This window comes from Pteropus medius, unplaced genomic scaffold (genome assembly GCF_902729225.1).
Source record: "Pteropus medius unplaced genomic scaffold, Ma_sr-lr_union100, whole genome shotgun sequence".
Lineage (NCBI taxonomy): Eukaryota > Metazoa > Chordata > Mammalia > Chiroptera > Pteropodidae > Pteropus > Pteropus medius.
This window is the reverse complement of record NW_024354911.1, coordinates 2,718,209-2,743,965: the sequence shown is the minus strand read 5'-3', so window position 1 is coordinate 2,743,965 and position 25,757 is coordinate 2,718,209. Positions and strand designations below refer to the sequence as shown.

General features: G+C 53.5%; 1 protein-coding gene and 1 pseudogene across 1 annotated transcript; both read left to right on the top strand.

Annotated features, from left to right (window-relative positions):
* Positions 1 to 2,369: 2,369 nt before the first annotated feature.
* LOC120598022 (uncharacterized) lies at positions 2,370 to 2,485 on the top strand (annotated as a pseudogene).
* A 5,493-nt stretch (positions 2,486 to 7,978) lies between these two features.
* Positions 7,979 to 25,672, top strand: CSK (C-terminal Src kinase). The gene is made up of 13 exons (XM_039856408.1): positions 7,979 to 8,228; positions 20,648 to 20,727; positions 21,057 to 21,170; positions 21,281 to 21,393; positions 21,718 to 21,937; positions 22,810 to 22,903; positions 23,103 to 23,168; positions 23,250 to 23,349; positions 23,441 to 23,531; positions 23,997 to 24,070; positions 24,156 to 24,351; positions 24,489 to 24,575; positions 24,825 to 25,672. Exons 2-13 carry the CDS (start codon positions 20,713 to 20,715, stop codon positions 25,005 to 25,007), a joined length of 1,353 nt encoding a protein of 450 aa, XP_039712342.1. The 5' UTR covers positions 7,979 to 8,228; positions 20,648 to 20,712; the 3' UTR covers positions 25,008 to 25,672.
* The last annotated feature ends 85 nt before the right edge of the window (positions 25,673 to 25,757 follow it).

The following is a 25,757-nucleotide window of genomic DNA, read 5'->3' as shown; positions in this document are numbered from 1 at the left end:
GTGGGGGTTCTTGGGGGATAAGAGGGCCATCTCTCCAACCAGAACTGGCTGGAGGAAGAGGTAACGCGGACCTCTAGGGAGTTAACTTTAAGTCAGGAGAGTGCTTTCCGGGGACCCAGATGTTAAGAGTAGGGGTCCAGGAAGATGGGTTGGGGGGAAGGACAGTAGGGCGGTAGACAAGGACTTTCTTCTTGGAATGGGAGCCCTAAGGCCTGTGGCAGGAGTGACAGTGGAGAACCCAAGGAGAATTCAGTCATTCATTCACTCACACATTTACTGCTACAGGCTCAGTGCCACCCCTTAGAGAAACCAAGGAAAAGGAGTCAGTCTCTGTCCTCAGAGAGCTCCCTGTACCCAGATGCCCACTATTTAGAGCTAAACTCTGAGGGGCTGCACAACAAAAGAGAAAAGACACTTCCCACCTAGTCCCTGGAGCCCACTTGAAACTGACTCAGGCAGCTTCTGGAACTTCCTGTGGCTCAGGGAATGTCCCTTTCCACCCCACTCCCAACCAAGGGAGGAGACTTTCGAAAGCTGCCCTGATCTCTCACGGGGACAGTTGGCACTTATTCACAGGTACAACACCTGGGCAAGAGGATTTACATATGATTTGCAAAAGCTTGGCTTGAGGCTCAAGCCAGGCAAACCTCCTGTTCCTGCTCCCCGCCCCTGGCCAAGTTTCCAACGTTTGCACTGCAGAGCACCCCCGGACCCTTTCTTGCTTCCACAACAAATGGTTCCCATGAAGAAGCCAGAACAGCACCTAAGGGGGCTTCCAATCTGCAAAGCAGAGCCTGGGGACTTTTGAGTGGAGGTTGGTCCAGCTCAGAGATGATAACTGGCAGAAGATCTCTGGGCAGCTCTGAGGGGAAAGCCTCAACCTGTAAGAGGTTTTGGAAGCCCAGGAATCCAGGGGAGAACCAAGGAAGTTTCTGGAGCTGCCCGATGCCAGCCTCTTGGGTTCCTGGAAAGTAGTAAACACTCCCTCAAAATTTGGTGAATAGATGTTGGAGGGCTTCAGTTCATTAGCCACTGTGAAACTGTAGGCTCAGGAACATACAAAAGCCTCAGGGAGCTGGACATGACTGCTCAGAGGACAGCCCAGGAGAGCCGGGACTGTACAGCCTGTTGCAGAAGTCAGAGAAAAAATATTCACCTAACTGCCAGTGAGTGAAAGTGTGCCTTGTGCCAGAGCACTGTGCCAGCGATTCACTACATCTCAGTTTAGAATTATAAGTACCATGAGAGGTTGGCTTCTCTCTCCCATTTTAGAGATGAGGAAACTGAGGCTCTGAAAGGTTTTGTGATTTTTGCTTAAGGTCACACAGCTGGGCAGGATCCTAACCTAGAAGCTATTAAGATAAATTGGGTGAGAATGATGTGGTGGCATCTTGAGTCCTTCCTCCCCTACTCAGGATCTGGTAACTGAATTCCCTCTTCAGTGTCCTTGTGGGGAAGACGGAGATCACAATGATACTTACCTCAAATATATTGCAAAGATTAAATGACAATTAAGACATGTAAAGTGCTTAGGACAGTGTCTGGCACATCGTAAGCACTACATTTTAGTGTTACCTGTTAGTAGTAGTAGTAGTAGTATTGTTATTGTTATTATTATTATTGTTATATTACTAATTGAAATTCAGGTAACTCATTCATTCAACCAACATGTGAGAACCTGGTTTCAGCCTCTTGCACAAAGTGGGGAGTCGGTGCTACAATGCTAAGAAGTGGGCCATGGGGGAGGGGAATAGCCTAGCCTAGAGATTTGGAAAAGGTCATTTCAGCTTCCAGGAGGACAAAAAGCCAGTCAACTCACCCAGAAGCAGGAGGGATCTCATAAAAATGCAAATGCTCAGCGGAGGCTGTGGTAAACCCTCACAATAGCAGGGTCCCTCTGCCCTGAGGAAAAGGCCCCAAGACTCCCTGGTCCACAGGAGGCTCTGCGGGCTCTGGCCACCCAGCCTCTGCTCCCAAGACTTTGTCCCCCATGCCCTGCACCTCGTCCCATCCTGGCCCCTCTCTTCTCCAGAAGTTCAACCCCTTTCAGCTCCAGGGCCTCTGCTCCCATTGTCCCTTCTGCCTGCCTTGTAGGTGTCTCTCCTGCAGCAGGGTCTGAGCACTCAGCAAGGAGTGCTCTGCACCCACAACACGTATCCCCCCTGGTAACATTCATGGCCTTCTTTATCATCTGACCCTAGGCAGAACATCCAAGAAGACAGGAACTAAGGAGGAGGACAGAGATCTGCACCATGAAGGAGGCACTAAGACAGGTTGTGGGGGATGTGGTGCCATAATGTAGCGGTTAGTACATCTGCTTTACACGTAGAAGGTCGTGGGATCGCGCCCCAGTGGAGCCACAGTCCATGGTCTATGGCCATGCCACCCTGAACAAGCCTGATGTCTGATCTCGGAAGCTAAGCAGGGTCGGGCCTGGTTAGTACTTGGATGGGAGACCACCTAGGAAGACCAGGTGCTATAGGCATGAATAATAATAATTAAATTGAAAAAAAAAAAAAGACAGGCTGTGGGGATCCCAGGTACCCTTACCATGTCATGTCATAGACTGGGCTCTTGATCTGCCCACTCTGGGGAGATTCCAGATCAGGAAGCCCAAGAGCCATGACCTTCGAGGTTAGGTTAGGGGACCAGCTAGTGAACCCCCATGGTGTGGTAGGGGAGGCCCCACATGCATGCTGCCTCAGGCCACAGGCTGCCTCAGGCCACAGGCTGCCTCAGGCCACAGGCTGCCTCAGGCCACAGGAGCGGGGTCCTCCAGCTCCCAGTGGCATCTTGGTTGGGTCACCACCTCTGCTAACACCACTAAAGCCCTGAAACCACCAAACCATCACCACCAAGACTTCTGCTGCTATTATAGGGGAAACAAAGATTAACTTTCCGAGGAAATCCCCTTAGAGCAAACTGGTGCGATGAAGAGAACAGACCTTAATCTGACATTTGAAAAAAATTGCTTGTGCATAGTAAGTGCTCAGTAAGTATTAGCTCTTATCAGTAATAATAAGAAAATACTTGGCACAAAGTAGGCTCTCAGTAAATGGTAGTTCCCTGGTCCCAGGGGGACAGAGTTGGAGGTAGTTGGCAGCCACCCACCCCACTGTCCCCAGGGCCTCCACTTGCACACAAGGAGCCAGAGCTGCAGAATATCACCAAATGCAACCCTTTTGTACACAGGTGGGGAAACTGAGGCCTGGACAGGGTAGACTTGTCTAATGGTAGAAGCGAGGTCTAGTCCTAGAACTTCGGTCTCCCAGGCCAATGCATCATCCTCATGATAAACTCAGCCAGATTGAGGAGGGAGGTTTCAATGTGTGATGCCCCTAGACTCAGGCTGCCAATGCCTACTCCCAAGGACAGCTTTGTAAGGTTGGGAGCTCAGGCTCCTTGAGGAGAGCACAAGGGCTTCTCTGAAAGGCTGAGACTTTGCCGGTGCAAGAGGCAGGCACAGCTTCTTGACTTGATGCCAGCTCTCCTGCAGATCAGGAAGGGAAAGAGGTCACAGGGGAGGCCCATCCTGGGCCCCTATTGGTTTCCCAACCTTTCTGCAGCTGTGGACATCAGCTTGGTTATCCAGCCAAGTAGCCCCTGGCATTCAGATGGCAGGGACCACGATGATCACTTGCTGTCTCCTGATTTCTGGCCTTCCCTAGTGATACTCAGTCCCTGGCATTAGTCTAGTCTCCCTGGCCACCTTCCTTAAGCCCCCCTTTACACAGTTTCCATCTCCTGACCCACCTCCACAGGTCAATGAGACCTTGTAGCAGGAAAGTGGAATTCATACCAGGCCTGAGTGACCTCGAAGTCCATGCCCTTTCCTCTTGGTCTCCCTCCCTACCTCCCAGGTGTCCCTGGTGCCATCACCAGGCCTCTTTCTCAGTGACTGCTCCTTCCACCTTCCACAGTCTTTTTCTGGAGGAGGCTCATTCCCCAACGGCCTGGCAGAGCTCCTCAGTGGGGATGTGATGACAGGGCCAAAGAATAGCTTACAAAGTATGAGGGCCAGCCATGCAAGGTGACCCAGGTACTGTCAGCAAGGGAAGCTGCTTATAGCTCAGCCTGGGCACCTGCTCTGCAGGAAGTGGAGGGTACTTTGCTGGAAATCTGCCTTTAATCTCGGCTTCCTGTTTTCTGCCCTGGGGGACGCCCAGACAGGACTGAGTTTCAAACTATTTCACATCAGCTTCTGTAAACTGTCATCTCAAAGCAAAGAGGCTGGGGGAAGGGAAGAAGTAGAGTGGGGGGAGGAGAGGCCTTTCCCTTCCCAGGAGACCTTAGGAGCAGAGCACAGCTCACTCATAAAGGTGCTTAAGCTTTGGACCTCTGGCCATCAAGGACCAACCAAACTTTGCATGGAGCTAGCCCAGTTGGGTCATAACATCAAAATGTAGCCCAAGTCCTGAACTTCCTTCCCCACATCCAAGGGTCTCTCTTTTCTCCTTTCCCTCATGCCAGGGACAGGTAGTGCAGCCTGGGAAAGCTAGTGCTTGAGCCTACCAGGCTGTGAGGGGGCTCCTCATAAGTATCCTCCCAAATCCTAAAACCCAAGACCTCTGCTCTAATGATTTCCTTTCCTAAAGTCAACTGTATGAGGAAGCTGGTGCTCTAGGCTTTGGAGGTCCTCAGACCAGAATCCCAGTCCTGGAAGTGGACTCTGGGAAAGTTCCTTCTGTTCCTCGGTGGCCTAGTCTGTAAAAGGTGGCTCCAAATGCTGGCTTGACGACTTCATGTCTTACAGGCGTCTTCAACTCAGTTTGTCCAAAGTCCACCTCCTGAGCATTACTCCCAGCCTGCCCCTCTTCCAGGCCCTCCCATCTCAGCAAGGAGCACTACGATTTCCCCCGGTGCTCCAGCCACACCTGAGGACTAGGCCTGCTTTCTCCTGTGCCCTCACTCCCCATAAAGGCCACTCACTGGAAGCTGTCACATGGCTCTCATTTGTCTACTAGAGCCCACTTGCATCACCACTGGCAGAACCATGCATGCAGCGTTCTTACTGGTCTCTTGAACTTCATTCAGTCATGTCACTTCCCTGCTTAAAGTCCTTCAATGGCTCCCCATTGCTCATATAATAAAAACCTTGATCTACAGTGCCCTACAGGATCTGGCCCCTTTCTCTCATGCTTGCTGGTCTGGTCACTCCAGCCTTCTGACTGTCCCTCAAGCTGCTGAGGCCTCTGTACCTGTCTCCTCAGTCTGCTCTCTTCCATTAAGCACTCATCACCTTCATACCACAGTGTCTAATTGCCCCGTTTATTGATTTATCCTCTTGGTAAAGACCCATGATCACTTCTTGCTCACTCTTTCATCTCCAGCATCCAGAAGAGTGCCTAACACTTAGTAGGTGCTCAATAAGCATTTGTTGAATGAGTGAATGAATGAATGAATGAATGGGGGAGGGTGGATGTTAATTCGCTCTTCCACTAGAAGATAGTTCTGTGGGGCAGAGCTCCTTTACTGATTTGTCCCCTGTGCCTGTGGTTCAGAGAAGTTCAAAAAAAAAAATTTATTTCACTCTGCTGTGAAGAGGTGGAGCCAGGATTCAAATGCAAGTCTATTTGACTCCAAAGTTCACACTCTGAGCCACATAAACCCAGAGGAAAAAATCAAATGTACTTGGGGTTAAGAGAAGATGGGTTAGTAACAAAACTGGGACAGGGAGTAGAGCATTTTCCCCAAATCCCCACAGTCCTTTCCCATTTTGCTAGCTGATTCAGCCAGGGCAGGGGAGATGCCAACTTCTCCCTTCCAGAAACCTTTGCAGAGCTGCTGAAATGCTTTCTTTTAGGCTGAGAGGTGGCCCCATCTGGCCCCACTTTATCATTCCATCTTGACCTCAGAGGAAAGAAAGGGAAACCAACCAAGCTGAGCATCCTCTCCAACCCCCCTCACCCCATGCCGTTATCTTGCTGAATCTGCACCATCCCTCTTGAAAGAGGAGTATTTCGAGCCTGATCGTACAGAAGACAAAACTGAGCTCAGAGACCTTAAGTAACTAACCCTCGGTCACACAGCTAGTAAATGGCCCAGGTGAGATTTAAAATTTGAACCCCAAATCCATGCTTTTTTCCACTACATAGTTATCTGAGACTTACCGGATGCCTCCTCAAAGGGCAGGTGTGTGACTACTACTTCCCTCCTTGAAGGGCCAGCCCCTTAGTATGGGTCCAGGAAAGTGATGAAGCTGACCTAGGGGTTCACTGGGTCAGAGGGTCAACCTGTTGTTTATCAGGAGGCATGCCCAACTCCTGCTCCTGGCATGGAAAGCTCTTTGCAATCCACGGCCACACTGTCTTGCCAGCTTACTCTCCCACAGGGCCCTTTACGTCTACCTCACTCCCTTAGCCCCTCGCTTACTTTCAATTTCAAGACTTTGTCAGTACACCTCATATTCCCCACCAGAGAATGCCCCTCCTCTCTGCCCACCCAACCATGACCCTTCCTTCAGGGCCCAGTCCCTAGGAAGTGCCTTGACACCTCCTACCTACACTGGAGTCTCTGTTCTCTTCCCTATAGTGCTGCCCACTCCCTATGACCCCCACCTACACCTACTGTCTTCTGTAGCTCAAAGCAGATCACCTCTCTGCTCCTGGTTAATAATGATATATAATAATAGGCAATACTTAACTGAGGGCTGACCTGTGGCAGCCACTGCACACTAAGCACTTTTAATGTATTAACTCACTTCCTGCCCCACATAATCTTAAGGAGTTGGTGCTATTATTTCCTCTCATTTTACCTAATGGGGAAACTAAAGCACAGAGAAGTTAAGTAACTTTCCCAAAGTCACACAGCTATTGACAACTTCCACATTGCCTCCAGGCTGAAAACAAAGTCTAAGAAAGTCTCATAAGGCTCTTTGGATCTCTCTAGTCCCTGTGGCTTCCAGGACCTCATCTCTCATCACTTTCCTGGACCCATACTGCAAACTGCAGCCATACTGAGCAATTTCCAGTTCCCAGAGCCATCAAGCTCTCTTACCTCTCCCTGCCTTTGTCCACGCAGTTCTCTCTGCCTGAGGTCCAGGCTCTACAAAGTCTCCCCATTAGCCATCCTCCTCTTTTCTGTTTCCCGTGGACCTCGAACACCGACCCCTCCACTTTTATCAATCATTTCTTTGAACTTGTCTGTTGGCCGGTCAGTTCTACTACTGAGAAATGCTTTAGAGTATTTGAAGTAATCCTACAAATAGACTCCAGAACCGGGCCTGTCACGCCACCTGCGCCATTAAATGTCTAGAAATGAATGAGTGAATGCCTATTGCTGCAAGTGAGGCCCACTCTCCACAAAAAGATTCGAGGAGAGGGGCTCAGACCCGGCCTCAATCGCTTCTACATGGAAGGAGCTGCGCCCATTGAAGGCTGGAGGTGGCTGCAAGGCGGGCTGGTTGGCCTTCTGCTGGGGACGTTCAGGGGAGCCGCAGGCGGGCAGCTGGGGGCAGGGCGTGGGCGCGGACACACCCCCCGCAGTTGCCGCCAGCGCCCGGCAGGGGGCGCCGTCCCTCGGGCCCACGCCCCACCGGCCCACGCCCCGTCGCACGCCGGGCAGGCCCCCCTCGCGCAGGCGCGCTGCCGCGGGCGGAGGATCGGGCCGCGCTTCCTTTCGCCAGGCCTGCGAGCTTCCTCCCCGCGGAGCCCCGGGCGAGCCGAGCTTGGCCGCCGCCGCCGAGCCCACCGCTGCCCTCTCGCTACCGCCCCACCCCGCCCCCTGCTCGGGGGTCCTGCCGGGGTGGGGTCCGAGTAGGGCGACTGCCCAGCCGCGCCGCCGTCGCGACCGTCCCTTGGCCAGCCGTCTCTCCCGCCCCAGCCAGCCTGTGACCGCCGAAGCCTCCGGGGCGTGGAGCGCGGGGAGCCCCCGCGGCCCCCGATTTAGCGTCCTGGGTGACCCCCGGCAGCCGGCGCGACGTTCCCAAATCGAACCTTGGTGGCGGCGTTCGGAAGCGGAACTCTGCCGGGGCCGCGCCGGCTACATTGTTTCCTCCCCCGATTCCCTCCCGCCCTTCCCTTCTTTCTTCCCTCCTCGACCCCGCCGCGCGGCCGGCCCTGCCTCCATCTGGCTGTCCCTCCTTCCCCTCTCTTCGCACCCATACCTCTTTGTACCGCACCCCCCGGGACCCCTGCACCCCTCCCCTCTCCCCCGGCCGCATGGACCGTCCCGCAGGCCGCTGATGCTGCCCGCAGCGAAGTGGCCTGGACCACAGTGCCCGGTGAGAGGTGAGTGCCTGGCAGGCCTGGAGGAGATGGGTGCCTGAGTGCTTCTCGGGAGAGGAGGGTGGAAGTCTCACGTCCCACTTCTGTTGCTTCTTTTGCAGCTGCCGTCGCGTCCACTCCCATCCCCCACCGCCCTTACCCCCTCCTTCCCGGTTTCGAATTCTCCCGGGAGTCACTGTCAGCTTGACTGGGAGGGGAGCGCAGGAGGGAGGTACTTGCCCTATGAGTCCCACAGACTTGTCTCAGGCCACACCGAGTCTGTCCCCTTCTTACCCCTGTGTGAGGTCGGGCTGAGGGAGGGGGTCAGTCTGGACCAGGGCCCTGGAGAATGGGCACTTTGCCATTCTCTGCTCATGGCCTCCCTGCAGGTTCCCTGGCCTGCCTGATTCTGACCCCTCCCTCCCTGCCCCACAGAGGCGCTGCTGCTCCAGGGAGCCCAGGGCCTAGAGGTTGAGCCTGTTACCCTCAGCCTTCCAGAAGACCAAGCCTAAGCCAAAGGACCTCTGACCCTTGGGTGGGAAAACTGGGCAGGGCCTCTGTCCTGGGTAGAGGTGACACTGGGCATTAAGACCATGCCCTCACCTCCCAGCAGCAGGTCAGCCCACTCTCCCAGGCTCCTCAGGGTCCAGGCCAGGTGTCAGGAGGGGCGTGTCCAGCCACCAGATCCTTGGAGCTTAATTAGGGGTTCATCTTCCCTCCCATGTAGACCAGAGAACTGAGGCTCAAAGGGAGAAATTGCTACCCCAGACCCCTAGCAGAGTTTTGCCATCTGTCCTTCCATCTCTCACTCTGCAGAGCTGCACTGCTGTAGGTAGAAGGCAACCAGGGACACAGGCCCCCAGCTTGGCCCAAAGGACCCTGCGAAGGGAGCATATGCTCCTCTACAGAGGATTGTAGAGGAGGGAGAGGACTCCCAGCCTCAGCTCTGCCTGGCTATGGGCTCAGGCAGCATCTGCACTGCCCATGGGATTACCCCCTGGTACCTGAGGCTGAGTTCCACTGATGGGAATGTAGTGAGTGTGTGGGCACCCATCTGGTGTGGCGCTGGTACTGAGCTGAAACATGAAACAGCCTGGTGGTTTCACTGAGCGGAAACAGGCCCAGCTAGCTTAGAGGCATCCAAGTTCAGAACATGAATAGGATCTGAATGGGAAAGTTGAGAGCCCTGTTTCCACAGGGAGCACTTTACAGCTTTGGCTTAGGGGCTTTGTCAGGGGACACCCAGGGGTCTCTTCTAAGCTCTCCACACAATAAGGGTCCCAATGTCCTTGGTAGGACCCCAGCAAGGCAAAGGCATCAGCGGGGAGATTGGGAGTGTGGCAGGATCCTCTTGTTCCTGGAAAGGTGGGAGGTTCCCTGGAGGATGCTGGACCATGTCTGGGACCCTCCTCAGGCCTCTGCCCTTGATTTAAAGTTTTTTCTGGTCACCTTGACATGTGCAGTGGAGGGGACCCATATGTCATGTGCCTGTGAGGCTCCTCTCACCCAGCCCTAACTTCCTTTCCAGCCTGAGGGGCGGACTGAGGCTTGACATGGTTGGGCGTGTTTATATAAACTGCGAGCTTATCGGAGCTTATCGGTGCCGTGGAGGTCTCGAGGCCTTTGTAGAAAGGGTCTGGTTTTAGGCCGGCACGTGTGCAGGGATTTTTTTTTATCTGTTTTTTATCTGGTGAGCTTGTTGCCTTTCTCCCTCTCAGACATGGCTGCATTTCTCTATGTTGGGTCGAGAGTAAGGAAGGACCAGAAAACAGTCCCCAGCACCACTGCAGTGGACATCAAGCCTCGAGATGTTGAGCCACCACAGAGCAGCTCAGAGTACAGACAGGAGCTGAGGCCCAAGATCCACAGTGGGACATGGCTGCCCCAGTAAGCCACCAGATGGCTTGATTGGGCAGGACAGCCTGAGTCCAGTTCTGGGCTCCATCTTTTTGAGGAATTTCAAGGCCCTGACACATAGTCCCCAAAGAACAGAGATGTATGATCTGGGAAAAAGAAGGTAGAGAGAGACCCTCACATGTTTGAGGAGCTGCCCCATGTCAGAAAAGCCATCCCATGGTAGAAGATGCCCCAGGCACCAGGGACAGAGCTGGGGGGCAGGCAGGGCCCAGGGAAGCGAATCTGAGCTCATTATGAGAAAACCGTGTGTGTATTAGTTTCTTAATTTAGAAAGTAACAAAACAGCACTACAGGAAATTTAAAAAACAACGAAAATCACCCACTATTTCTTCACGGGCCCAGTGACTGTAACATTTTGGAGTTCCCTGCCTGTCTTAACTGTTTTTTTTCCCCCTTCATTGCTGTTGTCATTTGAGTGTACATGCCATGGCACCTTTTTTCATTTAATGCTGTGTCTGTAGGCATTTTCTCATGTTGCTATACGGTCTGTGTAACTTTGCCTCTAAAAAGCTACAGAATTTTCCGAATAACTGCCACAGCAACCTTACCCAGTCCCTCTTACTAAGCGCGTGCACTGTTGTTGCCCACCTGTTGCTATGGTGGTGGTCACTACAGGCCCCCAAAGCAGCCGGGAGTATTGGAGAGAGCAGGCAACTTGACACCCAACCGGGGTGGGTTCCAGGCCCAGCCATGCCATTTAGGCCATGCCATTTAGGCCCAGGAGGATGGACCTTGGACAAGTCACCCGCTGAGCCAGAGTTCTTTTATATGATACCTGCTTCAGAGGGAAGTGTGCAGACAGTGTGAACTAATCAGTGTGCTAGAAAGTGCCTGGCGCAACCACTAGCCTCCATAGGCACTTCGTCAGGAGAGTTGACATTGTTGATGGACCCAACACAGGCTGACTCAACATGGGAGCAAGAGGCCTGGCCCAGGGTTGGCCGATGGCTCACACAGCCAATAGCTGACTTCTGTCTCGTGGGCCCTTCTGAAACCCTCTGTTCCTGAGCTTCTGGACTACTCTGGCCAGTGCCCTATCCCACCTCCCTGCCTTCCCTATCTGTGACAGGCCAGCTCAGATCATGGTCCTGGCCCTAGGAAGATGGTATACTGGTTGGTTTGAGACCCTACCCATCCTTTTCTTCTCCCGGCATTGGAGCTGAGTGGACAAGGCCTCGTCTCTGAAAGCCCATCTGCCTCCTGTCCCCCAGCTTCAGCTAATTCCTAGGCCAGCCCTGCATTTCCCCAGTGGAGATAGAGGCCTACTTTCCCTGGGAAAACTGAGACTTCTGCAAGGAACCCAGGCATTTTCAGCCCTAATTCAGGGACAGGCATGCCAGCCTCATCTTCCCACCCTTTCCCAGTGGCTGGGGAAAGAAAGAAAGCTAGGGCGAGGCAGGGATTTTAGAGCCTCCCGACTAGCATTTGAAAAAAAACATAGATGGTCCACAAATCCCTGGAGAAGTCTTGTGTGTTAGCATCCTCCTCTTTGGCAGATGTTCCCCAGTCTAACCTGAGTGTGTACTGAGACATCGTTTGCTTCCTCCTCTTGTTCTGCTTCTCTGGAGACCAGAGAACTGGGAGTGCCCTCCATGGACAGGAGGAGAAAACCATTCTCAGGTTGGACCTAGGAGACTATAGCCCCAGATGACCCTAAGATGGCCCAGGACTAACCTAGGCAGAGGGTCCTCTCCCAGGTGGCTCATTCAATACAGAAGTCTATCAGGCACGTGACCTCGGACTCTGGCTGCCAGACTTCTGCCTGTAGAGTATTTCCCTTCTCCCTGGTCTTGGTTCAGGGGAAGTGGGTATTACAACTGCTCTCCTGTCCCACAGCTTGGACTGGGATGAGGTCACAGGGTGGGGTCCTCTCTAAGATGCTGGTCTGGCTGGGGTGAGCCCTTTGGGTGTTTCTCAGTCCCCCTCCTTGGTTAGGGACAGGATGGGTGGAGGAGCAGGCCACCCCCCACACCAGGCAGGGAGCACTGCCTCCCTTCCTCCTCTCCTCTGGGTCCCTTCATCCAAGGGCTGGAAATAGAATCTGCTAAGTAATGATTAAAGTCAAATTTAGACCTAAAAATAAAGAGCTGGTGAAGGAAGAGCTAGTGTGCTCCCTGTGTGGCTAAGGGGAGAAGCAAGCAAGGGAAGACTAGCTTCGGGGGGCCAAGGCCCTGCTTCTTGGGAGAGGCCACAGCCCACTGGGGTATCAGGAGTGCTCTACCAATTGTGGGGTCTCTTAGCAGGATGCAGCCTGCAACAGTTGAGGTAGGACCAGGGAGAAAGTCCCATTTTTCCCGTGGGGAAACTGAGGCCCAGAAGTGGTCTATCCAGCAACTGTCTGGGAGCTCTCCTTGGCAGGCCCCCAGAGACCTGAGGGTCCCACACAGCCCATCTCACCCTTTTTGTCTGTTCAGTTTCTCTTCCTGGTTTTGAGGTACTGTGATGAGAGCAGCTTCTCATCAAACACTAGCTGTATATGCCTCGGTGGGGCTGGGCCTCCAACCGCAGCTTCCCTCCGCCTCCCCCCAACCCCCACCTCTTCCGTGGTCTGGGCCCTGAGTTGCAGGAGCAAGCAGAAGAGAGGCTGCTTGGTGCCCCTCTCTGCCTCTCCTGCTTTCTGCACAGTAGGAAACCTGTGGGTGGGTGAAAACCTGCGTGTCATCTGACGCCTGCCCAACCTGGCTGCTACTTCTCAGCTCTGCCCAGCACCTGGTCCTCACCCAGAAGCAGGCATCTGTGACCTGTATTGTCCACACCGCAGGGAGACTGGAAGGGGACAATGAAGAAGGAAACCTGAGCTCCCCTGCTGGCCAGTAGGGAGACCAGATTCAGAGAGAAGTCAATTAGGGGAGGCCTGTGGTTCTGACTTCCTGGCGAGGTTGGTGGGAACTCAGAAGCTGGGGATCTGTGTATGCTGGAACAGCTAGGAGGACTTCCTGGAGGGGAAGGGCCATGAAAATCAAGAAGCATTTGCAGAAGAGGCAGGGTAGGGGCAGAGGTCCTTGCTAGGAGCTTCTATCCTCTTTAGGGCTGCTAGCTTCTCTAGTTGCTGTGTGGCCCTAGACAAACTGTTAGCTTCTCCGTGTGAGATAGGGTATGGTAGATGAGGAGTGGACACAGATGTAACCTGTGCTTCCCAGAGCAGGAGGGCCAAGCTCTGGGCAGCTGTCCTCCTCACCTATCCGTCCATTTTCAGGACATTATCTGTCTTGCCTAAGGAAAGGTTGGTTGGAGGTTTTTCCTCTGACAGATGTGAGCTCAACTCCTTGCTCTACCCCTGGGAAGCCGGGTGACGCTGCTTAGAGCCTGGTTCTTTTTCTGTCAAACAGATCAACTGTAAAACCTCACAGGGTTTTTGGAAGATTAAGTAACTAAGGCAGGATGGGCTAGTAAACTCTCGTTTTGTGTTTTTATTTTTTCACAGTCCATCCTTCTTGGGGAAGGTATCGATACCCACCTTCTCCCTCACGTGGGCAGCAAGGCTGTATGTCCTGTGTTGGGCCCCATTGCTTTTCCTTCTGAGCTGTATGTTCTGTGGGCCCCATTCTGAGAAGAGGAGACCAGGAATTTGGGACCAAAGTTCTAGACAGCTTATGGGCCTCTGGGCCTCAGACTGCCCACCTGTAACATGGCTAGGAGACTTCAGGTGAGGGACAAGGACACTCCATGATTTCTAAGGGCTTGTTGGAGGTCAGTGCTGAGAGGCTTTATGTAAATGTAGGCAAATGAAGATGCAAACACTACAGGGTATGTTGAGAAGCAGACAGAGGCCTGTAGGAGGGCTCTGGGGAGGCCCCAGTCCCCACTGCCCAGTGCACGAAGGTAATTAGACTCCTGAGCAGTAATTAGAAATCTTTCTGTGTCAGCCTCCAGCCACAGGGGGACCTGGGAGAGGAGATTCCCATTGGCCTCCTCACTCCAGCCTCTACCTTTCCCAAACCGCTAGATGGAATTTCCAGTCCCATCAAGCCATGTGGGGGACAAGAAAAAGCCAGTGAGTCGCTGTAATTTCCTTTTCAACATTTTTCAGCCATTAAACTCATCCTTCTCCTTAGAGCAGGATTGCTGAAGGCTGAGGGAGCACCAGGGGCGGGGGTCAGGCAGCACACACTGGAGCTCTTCCTGAACCTTCAGGGAAGTTTAGGCATCTCCAAGCATCTTGTGCCCAGTTCTGCTGCCCGACCCTGAGATATCTGCACAATGGGGGTGCTGAAGGCTCTGGGACCACCTGCCTGGATCAGCTGCAACCCTCTACCCCATGGCCTGGTGTGTGGCCAGGGGCGTCCCAGTGCCCACAGCCTGGGTGTCCTTTGCAGAACCAGAGGTGGGGCTGATTTTACTGCTGCCAAACCAGCCCAACTGCTGGCAGTGCCCCACCCTTCTCGGATACACTGCTCTTTTGGGGTGAGGGGTGGGAGTGGGTGCCCAAATCGGAAACTCAGTTCTGCTTATGTCTGTCCTGTGACCTGTCAGAAACCTCAGGCTGGCTTCAAAGCCTCTGTGGACCCCCACCTTGAGCCTTCTTCAGCCTTAATTAACTCCCTCTGTACCACAGTTTGGAATCTTAAGCCTGACCTGATCTAGTCCATCCCCCTCTTAGTCACTTCTACTTAAAATCCTCCCAGTTCCAGCTCTCCTCCCCTTCTTCCTAGAAGCCTTCCCAGGTTGCCCATGTCTCCTGTCTTTTGAAGCACTGAGCACATCCAGCCATAATTGACCATCTGGTAGCCAGGAGGAAAGGAGCAGGTCTGCATTTTGTTGAGGCATCACCTGGAGTTCTTGGGGCCTCATGGGCAGGACCTCCTGGACCCTTTCCTTCTCCTGCCCATCCCAGCCCACCAAGCATAGGACTGGGTATACAGGGAGGCTTCTGAAACACCGGCTCAAAGAATGAGAAGGCAAGGTAGACTTAACTGTTGCCTCTAGTGACTGCCTGTGCCCCACCTCCCAGACTCCAGCTGGGTCCTGTGGCAGAAGCAGAGCCTCTGGGGGCCTTGGCCCTGAGTTCCCCCCAGGTCTCTTATGCACTTCCCCTTTCAGTGGGTATTTTTAGCTGGGTGTAAACAGTTACTGATGGCTCCCACGCCCCATTAGGCAGTGGCGTTTTGGTGGGGGGCAGGGCAGGAACCCCTTGACCTACACTGGCTCTCAGTTCTTAGTTGGCTGTGGGGATCTAAAACTGCCCCCAGAGCAGGGAAAGGGCAGCCCAGGAGTTTCTGCCCCCAACCCTGCCAGCCGGGACTCCCAAGAAAGGCCTGTCTGAGGCTGTGGCCACTGACCTCAGCCCTTGGGCACAGTGCCCAGCCTATTCCCGGGACCCTAGCACAAGGGCTTCTGGGAGCAGGGTTTGGGGCAGGAAGTCAGAGTGAAGCATTGACTTCACAAAGTTCCCTGTCCTCTACCCTATGGGGGTGGGGTAACAGCTGCTGTCCTTTGGGGTTAAATATAGTCCTGTCGGTTATGGGACCTCAGTGTGGTGCAGCCAGCCTAGCTTCCCTTTTCGTTTGTTGGTTCATTCATTCATCCAGCTCTCATTTACTGAACAGCCACTCTGGGCCCAGCCCTTGCTGGGGCCATGAGTCAACCCCCAGCTCTTACCTGGCAGAGCTCCCAAGCCAGGACCAGTGAGGTTCTTGCTGGAGCATGGGAATGTGTGAGAAGCTGTAGAGGCCCAGAGCAGCTAACACAGCTGGGGGACCAAGGAAAGCTCCTGGCAGAGGTGGCTTTCAAAAAGTTACATGTTTTCAGTCTTATTTTTTGGAGAAAGGTAATAAATATGGTTTAAAAAATATATCAAAAAGGACAGTAGCAAACATACAGCGAAAAGTCAGTTTTCCTTAAACTTGATACTACTCTCCCCATCCCAGAGGCAATCTCTGTTGCCAGTTTCCTCTGTCTTTCAAAGATAAGCTATTTATATCTGAGTTTAGGGATGAATTGCATGTCACCTTGAAAAACACAATTTGTTATATACCATGGATGCACCGTGCTCTTTTTTACAGCCTTTTGCGTATTTCAAACCTACCAAAAAGCTGAAATTATAGTATAATGAATATCCATACATCCTTTACCCAGATTCACCAGTTCTTAACATTTTGCCACATATGCTTTACTTCTTCTTTTGTACACATTGGACATGTGCGTATATGTATTTTTTTGCTGATTTATGTGAGTGTTAGTTGCAGGCATCATACCTTTCACTCCCAAGTATTTTAGCATGGATCGCTTACATAACCATAGTATCATGGTCACACAATATTATCTAACATTTCCATTTTCTCAGTTGTCTCCAAATGATTTTTTATAGCTTTTTTTTCCCCTTCTGATGCAGAATCTGATTCAGAATCACTAGTTAAATCTTATCATCATGTTTCTTTTTTCCCAGCTTTATTGAGATATAATTGATGTATAACATTGTGTAAATTTAAGGTATACAGTGTAATGATTTGATACACGTATATTGCAAAACAATTACTGTAATAAGGTTAGATAACATATCTTTCACCTGATGTAGTTATCATTTTGTTGTTGTGTCATGTTCCTTCAGTGTCTTAATTAATGTAGAATATTCCCCGGTCTCTGTTTTGTCTTTCATGACATTGACTTTAAGAGTTCAGGCCAAATGTTTGGGCTCTCCGATTTCATCTTTCTGATGGGAGTCAGGTTAAACAGCTCTGCGGAATACCACACTGGAAGCTGTGTCCTCCTCAGTACGTCGTAGCGGGAGGCACTCAGTGTCACTTCTCTCATTATTGGTGATGCTTAATTTGACCACTTGGTTAATGAGGTGTCTGCCAGATCTCCCTATTGTGAAGGTTCTTTTTCCTTTTTCTGATTACTCTGTGTGGTAGTACTTGGAAGCTGTGTCCAGCAGCTCTTCCTTCCAATGACTTGGTCTGGCTTTTGCCATTTCTACATACTCTGTCATGAGGAGTGTTGTGTATCAGCAGCTGAAGATGTGTTCTGGCCCCATCACATCTGGAGTATATTGTTCTCTTTGAGGGATATCTGGTCATTTATTTATTTGGTCCCTTATTAACGGACACAAAGATTGTCTTTCGATCTCTTGCTACTATAGATAGTACTGCAGGGACTGTCCTGCTACATTTTTTTGGCACATGTGCAACAGAAGCATTTCTTCTGCTGCGACCTGAAGGTAGAGTAGAGTTTCCTTGGGTAGAGCAGGGAGAAAGAGTGAGAGGGAAATGCCAAGGCAGGAGGTGTGAACAGCAGGTGGGAAACAAGTGTCACTGAGATGCTGGAGATCCGACAAGTCTCAGAAAAGTCAAGTGGCTTTCCCAAGGTCACACAACCAGGTGGTGGCTGAGCAAAGAACAGGACTCAGAGCCCTTGAGTCCCAGGACAGCATTTCTGCACAGCCTCCACAAAGTGGCCTGAAACCAAGATTCACATAACCCAGAAAAGGCCCCCATGCCTTACCCAGGCCAGCCTGGAGGCTTAGGTTTGTACCAGTCCCTCCTAGCCACTCTGGCTTTTAGGCCATGACCTGGAGGGGGACAGCCCGGCTGGACCCTCAGGGCCTTAAAGAGGGGCCCTATCCTTCAAGGCTGCTGAGCCACCCTGGGCTGTGCCAGGGAGGAGCTGTCAAGAGTCCAAAACTCCTGCGGGCAGAGTTTCTATGTCCAGGCAGGCCTTGTTCCTGGTCCTGAGAGGCAGCAACTCCAGTCCTCAGAACAGCCCTGTAGCTGCGGGGTTACCACCAACCCGTTGTACACATGGGGATACCAGGTCCTCAGGTTTCAGCCAGTAGAGCAGAAGGGAGAGGATAGCTCTACCATCTCCTTTCTAGATCTTCTGTCACCCAAGCACAGTCCCTCAAAGAAGCCCACCCTGGCCACTGCCTCCTGGGCTCGCCCCCTTCTTCTGAGCACTGCTTGCTTCTCCCTTGCACGCTTTCTCTCTTGGGCCAGTGTGGTTGTGGCATGATGTGGACGGAGGAGGCAGGGAGGCACGGGTGGGAGAGGACTAGCCCAGGGGCTCACATGTCAATGGGGCAAGATGCTCACTCAACTTGTGACTTCAGCAAGGCCACCTTGCCTCTTGGCTTTACTCGGGGTCCCCATCTGTAAAATGGGGGTAATAATAGCTTCTCTCTCTGGATTTGACAAGTCATAACATTCTGCAGATGGGACCTGGCACAGAATAAGTGCTCAGAAAACAGGGCCTGTATTATTTTTATTATCAAGTCACTGGGGAGTCAGTGGCAGCAGCTGCAGGCTGGGAAAGGAGTGTTTGCAAACTGACAGCTGAGAGGGTGACTAATGGTGCCACAGCCTCCATGCCCTCCTGCAGTGGCTTCGAGTTTTTGGGGGGTCGGGAGGCAGGTGGGGAAACAGAGAGCTAGCAGAGCCCCTATTCAAAAGAGTATGAAAGTTGAGGGCCCCAATTCAAGATCTGGGCCACTCATCACCCCTACCTAGCTGTGTTACCTCAGATAAGTCGTACAACCTTGGGAACCTAAGTTTCTGCTTCCATAAAATGGGGTAAGGCGCTCATGGCTCCCATAGTATGCGGACCACGGGAGCCCAGGGGATGGTTCCTGGATTCGAGGTGGCTCAATTGTGTGAATGTCTGTGTGTGGGTGGAGACAAGGCTCATCCTCCTTGGGCCTCAGTCTTTCTGTCAGATGGCAGAGGCTGACCGGCTAGCCTTTGGGGAACGGAAGAAAGGCCGAGGACTGGGGTTGGGGGCTGGTGCAGTTTATGCCAGGTCCTACACCAGACACTTCCAAGTCCATGGCCTCATTCTATTCCCTCCATAGCCTGCTTGCAGGGCATCCCTGTCCCTACCTCTCAGGATGAGGGATCTGAATGCTCAGAAGGGTTGAGTCATTTGCCTGAGTTGCACACTTGACAGAGCCAGATCTGCCTGACTCTAGAACCAGGAGTGAGGCCTAGAAGCTGATGGTTCTCCCAGCTCTATTCTCTGTGGCTCCCTCTAGTCTGCAAGACCACATGCTCTGTTGCTGAGGCCCCCAGGCTCCATGGCCCTCAGAAACAAACACTGGTTCCTCACATTAGTATTTGAAGCCCCTGTGCCCTGCAAGACTTATGCCAAGCTCAGTCTAGACAGTTTCTACAGCAGACTGATGGTGCTCAGATGGTCAGGATCTGTCTTTCACCCTCCCTCACCATGGGCTTCCAGCTAGGCCAGCTTCTCACGGCTAAGTCTGTCTCTACCCCAGCACCTTTGCTCAGGCTGTCACACCAACCTGAAGTGCTCTCTCCAACCCGCTCTGCCTTTCTTTCTAAGCCCTCCAGTCTCAGAGCTCAGCTCCAACATTCCCTCCTCTAGGAAGCCCACCTAGTAAGCTCTGCAGTCCTTGCTGACCTCACAACCCTAGACACTTGTACTCAAACGAATTCTATCACTGCCGGGCCTGGGGTAGGTGGTCACGTTTGAGAAGTCACTAACCCTGTCAAAGCCCCAGCCCCTCTGCTTCCTGAGACAGGTACAAGTATATGTGTGCTCGATGCGTTGTCTTGCTGCTCTTGGGGTGTGTGGGGTTGGCTAGGGTAGCTCTTTTGAAGAGTCGCGCCAGTCATAAGGGTATAGCTCAGTGAATTGCCGCAGAGTGAACCCACCCCCTGACAGGGCTCAGATAATCACATAACCAGCACCCAGAGGCCTCTCTCATGCCCCTTCTGTCACCACTCTCTCCCAAGGGCAGTCGCCAGCCTGCACCACGGGTTAGGCCTGATTTTGAACTTTATACAAACGGAATTACATGGCATGTGCTCATCTGTGACTGGCTTCTTGTTTAACCTTATGTTTAGAAGTTCATCAGTGCAGTTTCACAGATGTAGCTTATTGATGTTTGCCGCAGTAGTGTTCCATTCTGTGGACATAACCACAAGTTGTCTGCCTGACTCTTGGTGGGCATCTGGGCAGTTTTCAGTTTCAAGTTTATTATAAATCGTGCTGTAGTGAGTGCTCTTGTGCCTGCCTCTTTGGGCACTGCCCTCTTTTCTCTTGGGTGTGCACCCAGAGGTGGGACAGCCAAACCGTGGGATCAGTGTACCTCGGCTTTAGAGATACTACCTGGGCACATTTTTATAGATGAAGGAACTAAGAGGCTTATAGAGGACAGGTGACTTTCCCAAGTCACATAGCACCTTTTCCAGGATCACAGAACTACCCTGGGCCCCCTGCCCCCACAGACCAGTTAGCTGGCATTGGGCTTTGGGTTGGTAGGGCAGATGGCACTGGTGCTACTCAGCCCCCAAACCTTCTTTGCCTCTGTTGACCATTCTTTTGGGTAGTAAGGTCCCCTGTTGACTTAGGGTTGGTGTCCCCTCCGTTGCTGGTGGTCGCCAGTCATCAAGCTTCAGCCTCCTTCCTACTTCAGTGCCTTTAGCCTGCCAAGACTGGAGAGGACTGCCCTCGTCCCCATTCCCAACCCTGGCCACCTGTTCGTATTGCTGTGGGGAGGAGTGTAATCTCAGTGACTTGTGAGAGGAGCAATCTCTTCATACCCTTCCTCGCTCTTCCTTTTCTTTGCACAGCTCTCATGGTACCAAGTGACAGATCAGCTTTCCTGTGACACGGGGACGCCGAATCTTCTGAGACGATGTCAGCAATACAGGTGCCACAGGAGCAGGGTCTAGGACAGTTGAACATCCCCATCACCCCATGGGGCTGCTGAGCAGAAGAGAGAGAATGAAGGCTCAGATCAGTTTGCTCCTCTTTTCCTCAGCCCTGGCTTCTAACAAAGTGAAATTCCAGGGTGTGCTGTCAGACACAGGGCCCTCAAAATGAGAGCACAGGTCTGGGGCGGTGGGGGAATCTCGTGGGAAGGGGTGCCTCACCCAGGCTCAAAGGGGCCAGCCAAGAACTGTGACCTCAAGGGTATGTGGGGAGGTGGGTAGAGAGGGGACCCGACCTGCACCCACCCACTTGTCGCCTGTCCTGCAGGCCGCCTGGCCATCCGGTACAGAATGTATTGCCAAGTACAACTTTCATGGCACTGCTGAGCAGGACCTTCCCTTCTGCAAGGGAGACGTGCTCACCATTGTGGCCGTCACCAAGGTAATTGGGGATCTCACATGCCTGCCCCCACCACCTCCCACATCTGGGGTCCTGGTTCCTCCACAGGGAAGGGTGGGTCTGAGAGCATGTCTTGGCTGCCCTTTCCCCAGGACCCCAACTGGTACAAAGCCAAGAACAAGGTGGGCCGTGAGGGCATCATCCCAGCCAACTACGTCCAGAAGCGGGAGGGCGTGAAAGCTGGCACCAAACTCAGCCTCATGCCGTGAGTACTGACTGATGAGGGGGGCCCTCTCTCAGTCTGGGAAGGAGGGAAGATGAGGAGCCCTGGTTCCCCCAGATGAGAGTCAGGGAAACAGGGAGGTCAGAGGAAAGGGCTGGAGTGTCCTGAGGGCTTCTCAAAATGAGAGGAAATATGTTGACGCTGTACCTCAAAGGAGGTAAATGGGGCTGGGACTGCAGAGGGAAGGGTGGGAACAAAGGGAGGGCCTTCAGAAAGTAGAGCCTGGAAGATGCAGGGAGAAGCTGGCAGAGGCACCAGGCTTCATACCCTTGGGCCACCATGACCCCTGGCCTGGCTGTCCCTCAGCTGGTTCCATGGCAAGATCACACGGGAGCAGGCAGAGCGACTTCTGTGCCCTCCAGAGACAGGCCTGTTCCTGGTGCGAGAGAGTACCAACTACCCCGGTGACTACACGCTGTGTGTGAGCTGCGATGGCAAGGTGGAGCACTACCGCATCATGTACCATGCCAGCAAGCTCAGCATCGACGAGGAGGTGTATTTTGAGAACCTCATGCAGCTGGTAGAGGTGAGCCGCAGCACCTACGGGCCTGGATGCCAGCTCCAGTCCCACACTTCTCTCTGGGTGACCTTGGGAGTGTCATGCAGCCTTTGTGAGCCCGCATTTTCTCATGCCTCGATGGAGCACCTGCTACGTGCCAGGGTGCATTTCTAACCCCCCAGTACCACCACAGGGAGGGTGGCAGTATCCCCATTTCACAGGCCGGGAAACAAAACTTCAGAGCAAATAAGGGACCTGTTTGAGGTCATACAGCTATAGATTCAGGACTTGAATCTGAGTCTGTCTGATCCCAGAACAAGCTTCCTTCTAGCCACTCACGGAACTACGTGCCCAGGTGTTGTATACAAAAGCAAAAGATGAGCTACACCTTGATGGCCAGGGTTCCCTGAGCTTCTATACCTGCATCGATGTGCCCACATATCCTTACAGTTCCTGAGGCCAGCTCTGCCATCCCCGGCCAGGCCATTCCTGGCATCCAGTAGTCTCAGGCAGCCTCCCAGATGCCTTCTGCACTCAATCTCAGCTCCCTCCCCCTGCAGTCCTGGCTTGGCCTCTGGCAGGGGAGGGACCTAGGCATACCTGACTACAGGCTGGTGTCTGGACTGAGTCAGGGCTTGCCCTCTGCCTGGGAATGCTTGTAAGGCCCAGAGTGGTAGCAACAATGGGGATCTGTCCAGCACCTGGTTGTGGGGCGGCATAGGCAGTGGGCCATGTGTCAGAGTCTGGGGCCTCCCTAACCCCAGACCTGCCAGAAATAGGGAGCCCTTCCTACCCAAAGAACTCTGGGGTTGAGTGGGACGAGCCTCTGCCACCCTCTGGTGGTCAGACCTGGGTAGTGCATGTGAGCTTCTGGTGAGCACCGTCCCTGTCCCCTGCAGCACTACACCTCAGATGCAGACGGACTCTGCACTCGGCTCATCAAGCCAAAGGTCATGGAGGGCACAGTGGCAGCCCAGGATGAGTTCTTTCGCAGTGAGTACCACCCTCACCCCCATTCCTCACTTGCCTACCCACCTCCTGCTACCCAGGCTTCTTGGCATTGCCCCATCCCGGAGGCTCTGGAAATCTCCAGGGAACCCCGCATATTATAGCTCAGTCAGCCTCTGTCGCTCCTACTGTGAACTCTGCTCCAGCAAAACACCCCTCACTGGACCCCCTCCCCCTCCACCAGGCGGCTGGGCGCTGAATATGAAGGACCTGAAGCTGCTGCAGACCATTGGGAAGGGGGAGTTTGGAGGTGAGCGGGTGGGGCTGGGAGCCCTGTGAGGGGCCAAGGGACTGTGGAGAGTCCAGGAACAACCCCCACCTCTCCCTGCAGATGTGATGCTAGGCGATTACCGAGGGAACAAAGTCGCTGTCAAGTGCATTAAGAATGATGCCACTGCCCAGGCCTTCCTGGCCGAAGCCTCAGTCATGACGTAAGTTGGGCAGGGAGTGGGTAGGGAGTTTGCCTGGCACAGGCAGGGGATGAGGAGGCTTGGCAGGGTCTGACCACCTCTCCTGCCCCAGGCAACTTCGGCATAGCAACCTGGTACAGCTTCTTGGCGTGATCGTGGAGGAGAAGGGTGGGCTCTACATCGTCACCGAGTACATGGCCAAGGTGCGCGCCTGCCCAGTGATCCATCCCTTGTGCTGGAATTGAACACTGGGGCTTTCCAACTGCCTCAAGCCCCCCTCCGTGCCCTTGGGCCCTGCTTTCAGTCCCTTCCCTCCAACTGAGCTTTGAAGTCTCCAGGGCTCAGCTTTTGTCCAGGCTCATCATTTATTCACTATGTCCTTGGACAAGTTGTATCACCGCTCTGTCAATTTCCTCATCTATGAAATGGAGATACTAACAGTTTACTTCCGAGACTGATGAGAATTAAGAGATGATGCATGAAAATAGCTAAGTACAGTGTCCAGCATGTAGAATCCAATATTCATGCTGACTCCTTGAGGCCATGCTCCTCCCCTTTCCTCACATGTCCCTGGGGTGTCACCCTTTACCCAGCCTCAGGTGCACTGTTCCTGAGGGCTGGAGGGCAAGTCTGACTATGGGCTGGTGGGTCTGTCTCTTCTGCCCCAGGGGAGCCTGGTGGACTATCTACGGTCACGGGGTCGGTCGGTGCTAAGCGGAGACTGTCTCCTCAAGTTCTCACTGTGAGTGAAGCAGCCCCTGGGGGAGGGGACCCCGCCCTGTTATGGGAGCCCCGTCTGAGGGGACATGTGGCCGGCTCGCCCCTAGAGACGTCTGCGAGGCTATGGAATACCTGGAAGGCAACAATTTTGTGCACCGTGACCTGGCTGCTCGTAACGTGCTGGTATCTGAGGACAATGTGGCCAAGGTCAGCGACTTTGGCCTCACAAAGGAGGCCTCCAGCACCCAGGACACAGGCAAGCTGCCAGTCAAGTGGACAGCCCCTGAGGCTCTGAGAGAGAAGGTGGGTGGGCCTCCCCGCCACGGCATGAGCAGTGGTGGACCTGGATCATCCCACCCTCAAATTCCCAGCAGGGGTCCTGGATCACCCCACCCTCAAATTCCCGGTATCTAACACTGCTTTTCCCACCCAAATGGCAGAAATTCTCCACCAAGTCTGATGTGTGGAGTTTCGGAATTCTTCTCTGGGAAATCTACTCCTTTGGGCGAGTGCCTTATCCAAGAATTGTGAGTATGGGCGCTGTGGCTGGGGCATGGCTGGGGCTGAGGGACGGGTTGGCAGGATATGGGGCCTCCCTGGGCCTTGCCTCCCCAGTGTGAGGCCTAGAAGCCATAGACTTACCCTCAGGGCCTTCCAGGCCACTTCCTGGGCCTGAGTCTGAGGTGGAGCTGAAGGGGATCCCTGAAGAGGAATACTGAGTAGGAGTCCCCTCCAGGGGTTAGGCCCTCACAGACTCACCACCCCACTGCCCGCAGCCCCTGAAGGATGTCGTCCCTCGGGTGGAGAAGGGCTACAAGATGGATGCCCCTGACGGCTGCCCGCCTGCAGTCTACGAGGTCATGAAGAACTGCTGGCAGCTGGACGCTGCCACGCGGCCCTCCTTCCTGCAGCTCCGCGAGCAGCTCGAGCACATCAAAACCCATGAGCTGCACCTGTGACAGCCGGCCTCGCCCAGGTCATGGGCCTGTGGGGACTGAACCTGAAGAGACTGTGGACCTCGTGCCCCCTTGCTGGGCCCAAGCCTGAACTGAGCCCAGTGGGCCAGTGGGCCTCTTTCCTCTGTCCCAGCCTGCGCCCTTTCTGGCCCCATAGGGATCCCACCTAAGCTTGGCACCTTCTCTCATGGACCCACCTGTGGGGCTTAGGGAGCCCCACTGAGGGACCAAGAAGGGACGAGGCTGAGGAGCAAGGGGCAGATGCCCCCATCATGGTCAGGCTTCTTCTGGCCTCCCATCTCCTACCTTCCTAGAGTTTTATTCCTTTTTTTGAGATTTTTCTTCTGTGTGTTTATTTTTTATTATTTTTCAAAATAAGGAGAAAGAAAATACCCAGGAAATGGGCATTTTACAAGAAGTACGAATCTTATTTTTTCTGTCCTGCCCACAAGGGTTGGGGAGACCAGGCCCCTCTTCAGGGACCCATTGCCCCAGCCTTGTACCCCAGTCCATGTTTCGTGTCGCCTCGGTCGCCCTGTGTTTGCGCTTGATCATGTTGCACTGTTTGCATGCGCCCGAGGCGGACGTCTGTCAGGGGCTTGGAGCTCATGTGTGCTGCCGCCCGCCTGCCTTGTGAGATGGAATCGTAATAAACCACTCCATGAGGACACCGCTGCCCGGCCTCGGCGCTTACTCCGCCGAGCCTGCCTGTCCCCCCGCCCCCCATCCCCATGCCATCTTGTCCATCCCCCT

Coding starts and splice junctions, on each gene's coding strand:
- CSK (XM_039856408.1), top strand. Junction 21,938..22,809: donor ACCTCATGCAGCTGGTAGAG/GTGAGCCGCAGC, acceptor TGTCCCCTGCAG/CACTACACCTCAGATGCAGA. Junction 24,576..24,824: donor GAGTGCCTTATCCAAGAATT/GTGAGTATGGGC, acceptor CACTGCCCGCAG/CCCCTGAAGGATGTCGTCCC.